The sequence below is a fragment of the Elgaria multicarinata genome, chromosome 3 (genome assembly GCF_023053635.1).
Source record: "Elgaria multicarinata webbii isolate HBS135686 ecotype San Diego chromosome 3, rElgMul1.1.pri, whole genome shotgun sequence".
Lineage (NCBI taxonomy): Eukaryota > Metazoa > Chordata > Lepidosauria > Squamata > Anguidae > Elgaria > Elgaria multicarinata.
In genome coordinates this window covers 65,472,769-65,487,358 of record NC_086173.1, presented here as the reverse complement: position 1 = coordinate 65,487,358, position 14,590 = coordinate 65,472,769, and the positions used below count along the sequence as shown (strand labels likewise).

The following is a 14,590-nucleotide window of genomic DNA, read 5'->3' as shown; positions in this document are numbered from 1 at the left end:
AAGCAACTATAATTGATTGATGAATCCCTGCTATGTAGATAGCTTATAGCATGGTGAAATAAATCCTCAGCATTCCACTGAATCTATTGACAAGCCATTTTAGAAGGAAACATTTATTGTTGTGTTTTCTCTATTATTAAAGAAGGGTCATTTAAGTGCCATGTTAGCACACTGTTATGAACTGCCATTGTGCTTGGCTATGTCAGTGCAAATGTTGAAAATGGGAGTTCCGATTGGATTATTACTTGGCATGATTAGACTGATTTTGAATGAAACCAAATGCTTTTCTTTCTAATTAGCCACTATTTTGATCTCTTGGCAAGGTGCAGGATATAAACCTTATGCATGCGGACCAGATTGGGGGGGGCAATTCAAGGAGTGTCTCAGCACTAACAGGAGGGACTTTGGCTTACTAAACTGCATACTACCTGGGACCATCTGTTCCCTTGCAATTCAGTGGGTGTGGGTGGTACGTCCAATCCCTACTACCACCACCATCTTCGATGTCCCTGAATCATTCTAAATAACGCAGATTTAAAATTGCACCAAATACCCTTCCCCAATTGAGACAAGGCATTAGCACCAATTTATATATTCTTCTTAACTGAAATGCATCTAGATGTTTTTGTGTAATATGTTCAAGTTACCATTAAGGTTGACTAAAATCTACCATTGTATTAATCAAGGATCGAGTAAATATTTATTTGGGGGCTAATCCCAAAGTTAACATGAAAGTGGAGAGAATATTATCACAGGAAGTGAACAAAATGATTACTTGTTTTGTTATGTATTACTTTCAAAATTACATTCAAAATCCTCAGTGCAGAACAATCCATTATTTTCTTGAATTCCTATCATCAGAATAATCTATGAACAATACTTATCAAAGCAAAAGTTTAAAGATAATCATCACCAAATTCAATACCATTAAACCAAAGACTTCATTCTAAATCTATTGCAGAGATTGAAAGAATTAACAGATAGAAGTTAACAGGACAAAAGCGGGGCGGCGGGGATGGGGGGCAGGGACTGAATGGTTGGTTAGATTAGAGATGGGCCTTTTCTGTGTTTTAGGCTAAATGGAGGCTTCTTTGAAGATTGCTAAAATTAAACATGACAATTGGCCAACTCTTCCATTTTCTATTAAGCATACATACCTGATAGTTGAGCCTTCTTTTGTGTTTTTATGCTGAGCAGATGGTTTGGGATCCAAAAAAAAAAAAAGGATATGTACACAAAAGAGTACCCACAAAGCTGGAGTTTTACTTCGTGTTTTTGCTGCAGCAATTGCAGGTGTGGAAGAGACAGGGCACTGCTTGGTTAAAAATACTATACTGAGGCCATAGCTAGATCTAAGGTTTATCCCTGGATCATCCAGGGGTCAAACCTGTTCATCTAGGTGACACACAGGGGATCCACTGCTCAAGCAGGGGCGAACCCTGGATGATCCCAGGATAAACCTTAGGTCTAGCTGTGGCCCCAGTTGGATGAGTGTCCCTTCCATAACAGAACAGATCTTTCTGGACATGGAAAAGATGGAGATCCAGTGAAGGCTACCACTGGAGGAAGGGCAGAGATGATTTCACCAATTCCCCTTTCTCCTTATCCCCCCTTTTCCTAGCAGTCCCCAGTGTCATCTGTCACACTATTCCACAGCATCCCCAACCCTCTAGAGCAGCTTTTCGGTGGTGATGGTAGGGACAGAGGGCTTCAGGTGGAAGGAGGAATTTGAAGCAATAGCCTCTTTCCAGCAGGAATGTCCCATGAGCTCAAGTCCACTCACAGGGACTCTGAATCTAAGCAATTGTCTCTCCAAAGCAGTGGGAACTGCTGAAGGAGAAATGGGAATCACAGTTCTGACTGCATGCTTAGTTCTCTCTCACATCCACACATATGCCTTCTTTGCAACCCAGTAATAGTCTTATGCCTTTGGAAGTTCATAAGATCTTGAAACTTGATTGACAACTGTTAGATGCAGTTGATGTTCACAGTCATGGAGTTTGCACAAAGTAACATGTCAAAAACTGCGAAGAGCATCAGGTCAAAACTATTTGCAACACCATTTAGGCAACAATCCTATATGCACTTACCTGGGAATAAGACACACTGACCTCAATGTGGCTTACTTCTGAATAGACATTATAGGATTGTGCTGTTAGGGCAATATATCTAGTGTGTGCATCACACATGCCCACCAGAACATCTCATTGTCCACCTGCAAAAACCAAAAATGCTGCTCCTGAAAGTCAGGTGATCCTCCCGAGCAACCTCTCTACAATGTGAAAAGCTGCAGACAGAAGTAGAAATCAGGACATTTCTCAACATAAAGTGTGGCGGATTTAGTTCTCTGCAGTGGTTATATGTGAACAAGCTCCTTCTGGATACCTCGGTAAAATTTAACAACATGTTTTTAAAACAAAGGATGCCTTTTCTGTCCTATAAATGTCAACATCTAAAGCACTTTATAATGAACACTGTAGAACTCCAAGGAGAAAATATTTTGGCTCAAATGCTAATAACTCCTCTAGTAGCTTTGGTGTTAATGATACGCCTGGATGCACGAAGTGCAATTTAATCACACACCCTCTATTGACACACTTCAAAAAGCTTGAGGCTGCTTTTATTTTGCCAATATTTTATCAATGGTAATGTGATTCCATTATTATCTTTCACACACACACACACACACACACACACACACACACACACTTACTTTAAGGACTGTGTAACCTAAAAAAGGCAGTTTTGGCCCTCAAGCAGGCCAGAATTCAATTAATCTGAACTGGTGGTCTTTAAAACAATTAGTCCCACTTCTGTCGATGGGATTATCATCCCAACTGCAAACACATTTATGTGAAAATATGTTCCATTCTTCTCAGTGGGAGTTACTCCCACATAAACTGATCATTGCTGCCATCTTCAACCTAAATGAGTTCATTCTGGGATGAAGGTGGCAATCTGGGTTTGGAAATGATTTGGTTTTTAATGTTGGATGAAAATCTGTGATGAAAGAACAGAATTTCACTGACTTTGGTTTTGATTCAGATACTTATGCCTAACCCAACGTATATGTAAGTAAGTAAGTCCCATTGCATTCAATTATGTTCCAAATTATAAGGGAAACCAGGAAACACATTTGTTCAGCTTTGGATCATAGATTTCCCCTCCCCCCTGTATAATAAGAAGTATTTAAATGGCAGCAAGAGCGAATTCAATAGAGGTTGGATCAGTTATTCAACACCTCTTTGTTGTCTATTCATTTCTTTTTTATATAATCCTATAAGGGAACAAGAAGATATTTGCAAATAATAATAATAATCATTTTAATCAATTTTGTTCTTGCTTCTCAATTCAGAAATTACAATAACACATACCTCCTAATCCTGGTCTTAAGCGGTTATCGTAACCATCAAGTAAACGGTCCAGGATTCGGGTGAATATCGTTGTGTTGTCCTTAATTTCATCTTGTAAGGAAGTTTGTCCATAGCTGGGGGGGGGGAGGGGAAACCCAGTGCTGTTAACATTATGAACCATTAATCCACCAACAAACCTACAGAATCATAATTCTGAAATCTGCTTAATCTTTCTTATGCTGATTTATAGATGCAAAATCTCTTCCATCAAGCGAGATTACGGCAGCATTATAGGATCCTTTCTCCTACATATCTCCTTTTTAGGTATGCACATTCATTGAAAAGTTCAGAAATAAGTTTGAATTGGGGCCTTTATTGTTTACCCCGTCAATCAGATTTTCAATATTTTTGCTTTCCGAACTGGGGACTGCTGATTATAAGAAAGTATGTTTCTCTTCCATACCCATTCCCCAAACAATTTGTTTTAGAATGAAATGCAACATAAAAGAGATCTGTAGGGCATTAAAATATAGTAAAAGAAATAGTAATTGAACCATAGTCCTAAATATATCAGTTGGAAATACATATCACTGATTTCAAAAAAGTACATTTAGAACTGCAACCAGTGATATCATCTCCTCACCAGCTAGCCTTCTCCACATCCCTGTAAGCATGTTGGCACCATAGTAAAATATATTCTCCTTTTTATTTTTTACTAAAATCCAAAGCCATTTAAACCTGATAAATAGTATTGACTCTTTTGTTGCTAGTATACTTTAGGAAAGCCAAACCAGTGGCACTCCTAAATTATTTTGTGGTGAACAGGAAATTACTTTTGGAGATAACATGGACATTTTCCATCTTTGTCCCGGATTCCATGCCTAGCAGACAAATGATAAATAAACCTCTGCACCCTTATTACCGTAGCATACCTGACTGCAGGTGCTATGGTAACACCCTGGCAATTCCAGTGTTGTAATATGTTTTGGGGGCTCAGGCAAAAAAAATATTAGGACCAGGCTGTTAAAATTAGTTTTGAATATTAAAATAGCCAACATGTCAACTGGAAATCAACACGTTAGAATGGTCATACAGACCACTTTCTAGCAGAATACAGATTTGGAATATAAATCCTCATAGCAAATGGATTCCATAGAGCTAAGTTCCAGCCTCTTCTTCAAACTCTTAAAGTTCTTGTCATTAAGAAAGTGGTTCCCTTTCTGCACTTTCAAGTACAAGTCATTCTCTTTTCTTCTAATCATCTATCATGGTTGTTTTAGAGCCAAATCTTGGAGTCCTTTTTCTGCCCTTTAACAGGGAAAGATCCTATTTGCAAAGTGGGCCATTTGCCAGTGTAAACTCAGCAGGACCTAGCCCTTGAACCCCAAGTTACTTTCCTCTTGATCACTTTGTCACATGCATTGTTACTGAATCAGCCTTTCTTGGGTATTTGATGTGATGTGATTAACAAAAACATTTCTCCTAAAATACCTACAAACCGTATTTCTTCACAAATATTAGCAACAGGAATAAATGTTTTGAAAGCTACACTTATTCTGACCAATAACTATCACCTTTAAGGAATGAATTATGCAATATTATCATTTAGTCTTCCAAAATGTATAAATCAGATGTCTGTATGGCTAATAAACATAAAATACGGGGAAGGGGCAGTTTATATAACCTGTTTTATGGGTGAAAAAAATTGGCTGTAGCATTTTCAAACATGGTTTTTTTTCATTAAAGGAAAGCCCAAATTAAAACAGCAACATTTATTTCATAATTTTGAGCATCATTTACATCCCTCCTTTAAAAAGTATAGAATTACTTATAGAGTGTGTTTATACATATATTTCTGTGTATAATGTGTAATAGTTAAAACTAAGTTATTCTCTCTAAGACATATTCAGCTCATTTCTAGAAGTGTAACATAATTCATATCATAAGCACACCTTTGCAAACTGATAGATATTTATTAATTCACTGCAATATTTTTTAAAACATCAAAGAAGACTTCATATTTCTTGCAAAATCTACTTATGAACGAACAAGAGTGCCCTTCTATATAATTTGTTAATTAACATATAAGGAGTTCTTCCCATATTCAAGAAAATGTGGGACCCTGCCTTGCCACCATATGTCATCTGCATCTTTTCCTGTAGCAACTGAAAGTCATCTGCATTTCAGAAAACACCCTATAAGCATGCCCTCAAGAGCCATGACTGACAGGGGTTACTAGACATGGTTTTTTCATGTGATTTCAGACACATAAAAGCCTTTCAAATGTTTCAGACATGGTGCAGTCAAACTCCTGTAGTAACGCGGAAAAGACCCAACTTTTCTAGAATATGTGAAGTAGAACCACAAAAAGTACCAATTTCCAGCTCTCCTGGAAATCTTGTACCAAAGCATATAGCTTTGGTACAAGACTACATTATCCACAAGCAGGATGATCTTCAAAGTGCTTCTTCTATGCACATGCTATTAACTTAAATGCCAACAGTATGCTTTGAAGACCAGACTCATTGTTCTTAACCAAGTTGTGGTGGAATACATACCGCAGTGTTAAGATGGGTTATAACAAGGGTACAGTCCAGAAAGGTACACCCTTCACTACATCACACTGAAACCAATGGGGATTTAACAGTCAAGGCCCTAAGTAATATTGATTCCAATGGGGAATCCAGTTAGTCTGCTTTTGTATGCTTCACTGTGTCTAGATTTGTGCCCAGGACCTCTCTAAATGCACTGATAAATGCACATATACACTTGAGGAGAGAAAAAGGTCAACAGTGATATTCCAATGACAACACAAAGAAGATGTAATTAATTGTACTTATTTCTGAGTGTGATGTTTTTAAATACATCCATTTATATGCCTAGCTATTTTTCCAGATCAATATTCAGCTGAGTAGCTACCCCTTTATCCGTGAAAATGTTTAATACTAACATAAGCACTTTGCCACAGTAACAGAACATTAGAAATGCAAAACTATCAAGGTTTCCTCATTGTAATTTATCTTTGGGAGATGCAACCAGCCTCCAAAAAACAAAAACCTCTGAGTAACACAAGGAACAATATTGTAAACTGGTGTACACCTCCCCCACTCATTCCATGTAGTTCTCCCCCACTCTGTGTTTTAGATCTCTTAACCATAAGAGGAACTTGAACAAGAGTGGGTAAACATTTTATCTGTAAAATGATGGTTTTTCAATGTATAGTTTGAACATCTTAAAGGAAAACATCAGTTACTGTGTTTGTGGTTTTGCACTAAACAACTGTATAATAAAACACTGTGCACTAACTCCATCTACAGGTCATTATAATAGTGACACCTAATATAATTTTTCAAAAGCAAGCAAATGCATCTTGATTCTCACTTCCAAGTCCACAAGTCCAGCGAAACATACATGCCAGCACATGGCATCATGAAAATGATAGAACCCAGGATGATATCCATGGATCACTTCTCTCTTCTTTACATTTATTTCCTTTTCTTTTCTTTAGGCATTCAGTTTTGTGTTCCTTCATCACCCATCAGCTGTACAAGCTGCAGTTTTACACATCTTTTGCTTATATGTTTGGGTTTTCTTATCCTGTCCTTTCAGAAGAAATGCTGCAGCTAAATTTGGTGATCCTTTGCCACCCCAATCCTTCATGCAAACACACATTTCTATTTATGCACAAGGTTGGTTTAAACATCATTGCTGAATAAAGGAAAGGGAATCAGAGAGTTATAGGGACAAAAATCATTTGCAGAAAAATGTTCATCATAATTTGTATTTCAGAATGGAAATATATTTTCAATGATACATTTATTCATTAGGTACATTATTGTTAGAAATGTAATATCTATAGATTCATTTCACAATTTAAGATGTCTCCCTATACCCCCATTTAATGCATTTGAAGTGTATTTTCCATCCCATCCCGTTAATATCAGTAGGGAAATTGCCATTGACATCACTGGAAGATTCATGGATCTGGTCTGTATCCTAGTCATATGTGCTGTCACCTGATCCAAAATGTTCTATTAACAGATACAGTATCTAGGCACTGCTGTTCACATTTTCAAATCCAATGTGTTTCAGCAGAGTAAGCTCTGCTTTAATGAGCAAGTACTTAACATGTAAGGTCCAGTCCTACAGTTTGGATGCCAGCCTCACTCATTTGAGTGAACACAGAAGATAAGATGAAAAATCTCTCCACAAATTGCTAAAATTCCTATGAAGAATAAATTCTTAGCTGCATTTACATCATTAATCTAACATTAGTGTGATAGAGTAGCCTTTGCCAAACCCTTTCGGAACAGAAATTGCACTAAAGATGTTATGCAAACAAACTGTAGTTTTCTTTCAATCTTCTCGTATTTTGATTTAGCTGGGATTTGAGCGGGATTAACTTCTCCCAAATACAATTAGTAGTAGCCCAGCCCATGTGCCACTTGTTTCTTATTCTCTTGTTATAAGCAAGAACAAAAGAGTGTCAAACATATATGAGTGTATAAACGTATGTTGTTGTTGTTTTAAAATAAATAAAAGCTCTTTTCCCACCTTCTTCCCGTTAGGGTGCTCATAAGTAGAACCCAGGCCCAAAGGCGGTCATAGAGTAGATGAGTCATCTTCATGGTAGATTATGGAAGCTGAAAACAAAATAAAAACAGATATAAGCATTCCTTACTTAGAAAGGCTGCTTGAAAACACAACAGGTCTAAAAGAACTTCCGAGGGTTTTCCTTGAAGTGTAACCAATCATCTTACAATGGTGAACCATTCAAAGGAAAAGAAAATGGCCCCATCCATTTCACACTTTGTAACTTCCATTTCTAGACACCGGAGCTCCATGGAGCAATTTTAATGTTGTCGAATTCATGATTAAAGTGCCCTGGCACCCAAATTCTTATATTCACGAAGTTCTGTCCTCCCTTCCAGGAAACTGTCACTTCGAGTGTAGGATTTATAAACGTTTTTCTTAATAATAGAAAAGAACCTGGGAAAATTTAAATCTTATTTTAGCATTAATGAATGAGACATTGCCCTTTGACAGTCTCAGTCAGTGCTGAGGGAAAGGGTGGTCCCTTAAGGTCCTGGAAAGCCATAGGAGGTCCTAATATGGAGAGAACTTTCTTCTTGAGTGATCTCCATGCCTCTCCTCTTGGTTGCCAAGTTATTTTGGCAGCAGGATAACATTTAGGAGTATAACATTTAACAGGATTTAAACATTCCACATTTCATTGCTGTCCATGTACACTGATGCTTCCATCAGTTTAAAGGGTGCACATTATAATCAAATCATGTGCTGATGACTGCATGCACATTGTCCTCTGCTAAGTCTTGAAGCAATCTCCCATTTTTTGCTGTTAGGAGAACAGCCCTGTCACAGAAGACTCCATTTCCCCCCTCCCCACATTATATGACTGAGTCCAGTCCAATTTCAGTTAAGGTGCAAAGCAAAGCCCTGCCCCACTTCTTCTCGCCCCCCTCCCTACTTAATATTTCTGGAAGCAAGCATTACCACTGAGTTTGTCTATTTGGGCAATGCTGTTGCTGCCTGACCCTTCTTCTATGCCTAGTGCTGGAATCCACTTCAGTTGCATTGTTCTACCCAAGACCTGGCACTGAGACTGACTAGACTATCTGAAAGCGACTGAACAGAGAAGCAGGATTTCAGACAACACCACTGCAAGAACAGCATGGACTGGCTGTGTTTGGAGTGCAGGGAGCTTAAAGCTCAACACTCAGTAACGAGGAGCAAAATTTAGAAGGGTGTCCATGTAGAAGAGTAATGGGAAGACAGGGAGCGAGATCCTCATCACAGCAGGATGGTCTGAGAGTTTCACTGCTTCCCCTGTAATGTTGCATTTCAAGTCTCCAAAAGAGAGAGAGAGAGAGAGACGGAGAGAGAGGGAGAGAGAGAAGGAAAGGCACAGTCTCCTTTTAGTATTAACTTTTGTGCTGTTCTTCAACCAACCTCTCCTAAAATGCTAGTCGATGGCAATTAGCTTCCTTTACCCTACAATTCTTCCACCCAACACTTAATTCAAACAAACAAACAAATAAATAAATAAATCCAAGTCACCAAATCATTATAATTGCCTGTGGATGCAGCCTGTGGAGGGAATTAAAACAAACACAAAAACAAAACAAAAAACCCACCAAGTGCAAAAATTATCCTCTTCCTATCCATTCCTCATCCCTTCCTCCCCTATACCACCATTATTGTCGAATAGTTCAAAATGAAAGAGCAAAACACAGAAGAGATACCCACACACGTCTTCCATGTTAGGCACATCCGCATTTCTAGAGGACCAATTTCGCCTGGTTCTAAGCCTGAAATGGAGACTTGGGGGGTTTGGGGATGGGGGGGCGTTGTTTTTCCCCCCAGCTACTATAGCAACTTTGTATTCTTCCCTTTGCCTGAGAAAGTCATCCTCGGCAACACCAACACCCACCGCCTCCCTCTTCCCCTGGTCCAAAACGTAGGCATGTATTATTGCCGTTTTGCTAGCGGATCCTGTGCCCCCCTCTCTCCACACACACACACACACACACACACACACACACACACCTCCCCCTTTCCTTATCAATTGCCCATCGATCGCTGCGGATTTTCGACCTGGGTAGGGGGGTGGGGTGGGGTGGGGTGGGGTGGGGTGGGTGGGTAAGGGGGGGAGGGGGGAGGATAAAGATGGGCAAATCATTCTGAGGATGTGTACCTGCTATGGAAGAAGGCAGCGAAATGAGTCCCCTCCATCCAGAAATGCTCTTCCCGTGAAAAGGAGGAGAGAGAGAGAGAGAGAGAGAGAGAGAGAGAGAGAGAGAGAGAGAGAGAGAGAGAGAGAGAGAGAGAGAGAGAGAGCGCAAAGCTACCGGGCAGATGGTCCAGCAGGAAAGAAAGCCGCTGTTACCTAGAGACCCTCTGGGCACAGCGTCGCCGATGCACGGGGAAAGTCTGCCCGGGAGAATCGCCCAAGAAGCCGGGGCTGCTAGGAGGGAAAGGGCGCCTTAGAGCGGCTGCTCGCCTCACTCATTCAGTCGCTCTCAGCCATCATGGACACTGCCGCCGCCGCCGCCGCCGCCGTTGCTGCCGCCGCTGCTGTTGCTGCTGCCGCCGCCGCTGCTGCTGCCGCTGCCGCCCGCCGCTGCCGCCGCTTCTCTCGTCGATTTTTAACACCCCAAATTTCTTTCCCCGGGATTCAGATCGCGGCTCTACAATAACAACAACAACAACAAAAAGCTTTGCTCTTTACCAAGACAGTAGTAGTACGTCCCGGGGTAAACCGGATGTGAAATAGGCTGTGACTTCATGCCAGAGAGATTTTATTTTAGAAAGGAAGGTGGTACCAAGCTCTCATCTACAGACCAATCCGCCCATTTTTTTTTTTTTAATATGCAGCACAATTTAACTTCCAGCGCTCTCGCCCTAATCCCTTTCTCTCTGGCTGCACACTCAAATCCTTTCTACAATCTGCAGCATGATTATGATTGTTATTATTATTGTTATTATTATTATTATTGATAGTCGAGGAAAAAGGGAGGGGAATTATTCTTAGGACCGGAGAGGGGTGGGAAAAAGCTACACTTACAATCTTTGGACAGATGCTATTGAAAAGCTGGTGCGGTAAAACAAAAACCAAACCAAAATATCACCTACCCTCCCCAATCTGCCTTCCTTGTTATTCAATCTTTTGATTAAATATTCAGCCGGTTCATAAATATGAATGAGGGGTGGGGGGGACGAGGAAATATTTAAGATGCTCCTTGTGCTTTCTCCGGTTTGTACATACACATTTTCTGTAGATTGGGAGGTTTGGACAGAGAGATCCTGTGTAGCCAGAGATGGGCTGCGTTGCTAACTGAAGCTTAAAGCTGGATCCCCATATAACAGAAGCCATCCAGCCTGTTTTCTCTATACACCTTGAGACGCTGAAGATGGGGAGGCGACATTTGTCTAAAGTGATCTTTACAGAACTGATGACAAGGAGAAGCTCTATGCCGTCTTTGGCCAGTTCAGTGTGTGTGTGTGTGTGTGTGTCAGTTAGTTCTGTTTCTGAATGAACAATTTATTTACCTTTGCCAAATGGTGCAGGAAAGTGATTCTTTAATATCACTTTGAATAAAAGTCCCTTTCCTGCCAAGCACCCTTTCAATGTCATTGCCTGTTCAAGGATGCATCCGTCACTGCCCAACAGAATAATAACATCAGGTGGCCAATAAGACACAGTAATACCTTATTAAATGCAGGGCTTCCTCTTGCTGCACGTGCACATTCCCATAGTCATATCGCCCCTGCCCTCCCCCACCCCACCCCCGCCGCTTTCCCCCACTACTCAGCTAAGGGATTCAGCTTCAGTTTTTATGAATGGATGTGTTTCTAGAAACAAGGTACGTACAGCTGATGGGCAATGCAAGCAAAAGGTATGTTGCTCAATAAGCATCGCTTTAGACGGATGCGAACTCTCCATGGTGCTGGAAAACCTAAATGTAAAGGAGTGCCGTCTTTCAGCAAAGCTAATAGTAGTAAACGAATGAAGAAGTTCTAACGTTAGAGAGCATTGCTCACAGAGTAGCGTTTTTGCATACTATTCAGATCTACTGCAAAAGTGGTAAACGGGAATTCCTGAAGAAAAACCTGGCTGGCTGGGCTTTCCTTTCCTGGTGGTGGCCTATCAAAAAAGGTATGGCACCCTTAATAGTTTATATGGGGGAAGTGGAAGTGTACTGATGTATAGCAAAGCTGAAATCCATATGGGTAAGAAAATAAGATAGATTGCCCTTAGAAAACTGGTGCCTGTTTTAAGGCTCTGTAAAGCCCACAGGCTGAATGTTCATTTGAGGTCCTTCTTCCTTCTCCTGTACTGTGTGTCAATACCTTTGTGCACCTCCACTGGGGAAAAAATAAAACAAAATCCTGAATGTGCAACTAATCCTTTCAAAAGCCATTTACAGTCTGAAAATATAGAAACCTTCTACTGATTTTGTATTTCTTCAGTAATTTCTGAAGGCCATTTAGCAGGATATCTGCCTACATGCAGATGGAATGACAGAGATTACATGTTCTACTGGTGCATTAGAGTCATGGATGGTTCTTCATTGGTTGACTGATATTGAGAAGTCAATTACTCCTAAGGAGATACAGAGTCTTGTGTGAAGATTGTTGGCATGCTTTCTGTGTAGGTTTGAGGTGTTTCTTCATTGCTTCTTCTTGAAGCCCCATTGCTTTTTTTTTTTTTTTTTAAGCACCTCCACTTAGAAATGTTGTAAAGACGTTGTGGAAAGTCTTTCCACAATACTGCCTGCCAGTGAGTGCCATTGAGCCACTTTGAGTGTCATACTTCTTGGTAGAAAGGTGGGCTACAAATCAAATCAATAAATCAATGGCAGTGCGTGAAATGTAGTGTCTACAAAATCAACCAGGAACAATGGAAAAACCACACTGCCACATTATCAGACTTACCCATGAATATTATCTCTACCTGCTTAGTGACTGTTCTGCTGTGTCCCAGATCAAGGCTGGATGCAAAGTGCTGAGCAGGCCTCCTCAGTTGCTTGCTTTCAGCCACCCTGAAGTTCAACTCAGCAGCAGAGGCAGCTATTGCTAGCTAGGACGAATCCAAGCAGGATCAGTCAGGCAGAAGAAATTGATGCCAGAACTGATTTGGAATGATCACTCTCAGGCAATGTATCTGACCTGGTCACTTGACTCCTCCCAACAAAGGCAGAAAGCGAGGAGAGATGACCAGTGTTATTTTTGTTGGTAATAATACCTGATTCCATTTCTAAACTATGAAGTCTAATTGGTGACATAGTAAGGATTCAGGGCCAAAGCATAGGGTGGGGGAAAGGATACCCAGAGATATCCCAGGCTGCAATCTCATTACTAAGAGTAACAAGCACTGAGTCTAACTTGTACGTAATTGTTGTGAATATTTATAGAAACTTATTTCCCTATGTCTATGAACCTGTAGTCCAGATCTTGAGAGATTTGTTGGAGCCAATCAGAAGCAGTACTAGAGCAAAAAAACCTGAAACATTCTCATTGGTGAATTGCTCCCCCAGGTGTAAGCCCTTGTCTAGAACAGAGAGAGTATGCTTGTGCAATTAAACTTTAAGATGTTTTTATACTGTTTGTTTTATACTTCGAATGGTTTTAGTTTTTGTGAACTGCCCAGGGAGCTTCGGCTCTTGGGTGGTATAAAAATGCAAATAATAATAATAATAATAATAATAATAATAATAATAATAATAATAATTGTATTTTGAGAAAGATAGATTTGTGCTTCTCTATGTGACATGATCTCTCTAGAACTACCAGTCCCAGGATTCCTTGGGCATATAGGTAGGAAACAGGGTCAACTGGTGCTAGGGACAACGCCTACATTTATCCCAGGGACAGTAGGAGCCAATGGTATTGGATGAAAATATATGTGAGTTAATGTCTGATCTCTCAAATACATCCATACTGCCAGAAATATAAGGTGGCTAACTAAAGGGAACTAAACAAAACTAAACACACCCATCAATTCTCCAGTTTTTCATGCTTGGCAGTAAAAGAAAAATGGCCAGAAAACACAGTCTTCAAATGAATGCATCTATTTCTAAAATGTTTGCAAGCACCCCAGTCCATTAGAATCAAAATTCAAAAACAAAACCTGTATTTGGTCCAAGCAAAAAGTTACAAAATAGCCAACTTTGTAGGACTCTTCTTCAGGCTATATGAAAGTTAGCAAAGAGCATGTGTGTGATGGTGGCATGGTAGTAAAAACCCAGTGTGAGCCATGGGATAATTTCAGAATGTAGAAAATGTAATTACACATTATTACTATTATTTTAAAAAGGAGGGGAAGAGAGAAAAAAGCTTTTATTTTGTTGCATGGCTCATGAGATTTTATATATGAGATGATGTCACAGTGTGTAGGAGGGGTGTCTCTGTTACACGTTTGTGCTAGAGCCCAAAAAAATATGCGTGGGCCCTGAAGCCATCAACTACAATTTATGTTTCTGAAGTGTGTTTAAATCATGTTAAAAGGACTCACACAATGGGGATTGTTTTGTGATTTCCCCATTTAAGATCATGGAGCTTCAGTTAGTGTGATTCTAGGGGGGGTGGCATTGGCAACAATGCCTCAGTGTCTATATCTCAGTGTTGATTATCAGTGTGAATGTGGCTCCTTCCATGTGAAAGGCCCGGAGCAATCCCCCACCCCAAAGGCCTAGAAAAGTACACATACCATTGAT

The 14,590-nt window shown here is 40.1% G+C and overlaps 1 protein-coding gene across 2 annotated transcripts in view; it reads right to left on the bottom strand.

The window, feature by feature from the left end:
* GABRA1 (gamma-aminobutyric acid type A receptor subunit alpha1) overlaps positions 1-10,424 on the bottom strand; it is a 44,930-nt gene extending 34,506 nt beyond the window's left edge. The window contains exons 1-3 of one of the 2 annotated variants that reach the window (XM_063120551.1): positions 10,261-10,424; positions 7,908-7,996; positions 3,375-3,487 (exon numbers count right to left, since the gene is read on the bottom strand). In XM_063120551.1, the coding sequence (XP_062976621.1) occupies positions 3,375-3,487; positions 7,908-7,981 (187 nt within the window). In that variant the 5' untranslated portion in view covers positions 7,982-7,996; positions 10,261-10,424. Of the gene's footprint in view, positions 1-3,374; positions 3,488-7,907; positions 7,997-10,068; positions 10,135-10,260 lie in introns of those variants that run through there. The other variant, XM_063120552.1, reaches the window with a different exon arrangement.
* Between the last annotated feature and the right edge of the window lie 4,166 nt (positions 10,425-14,590).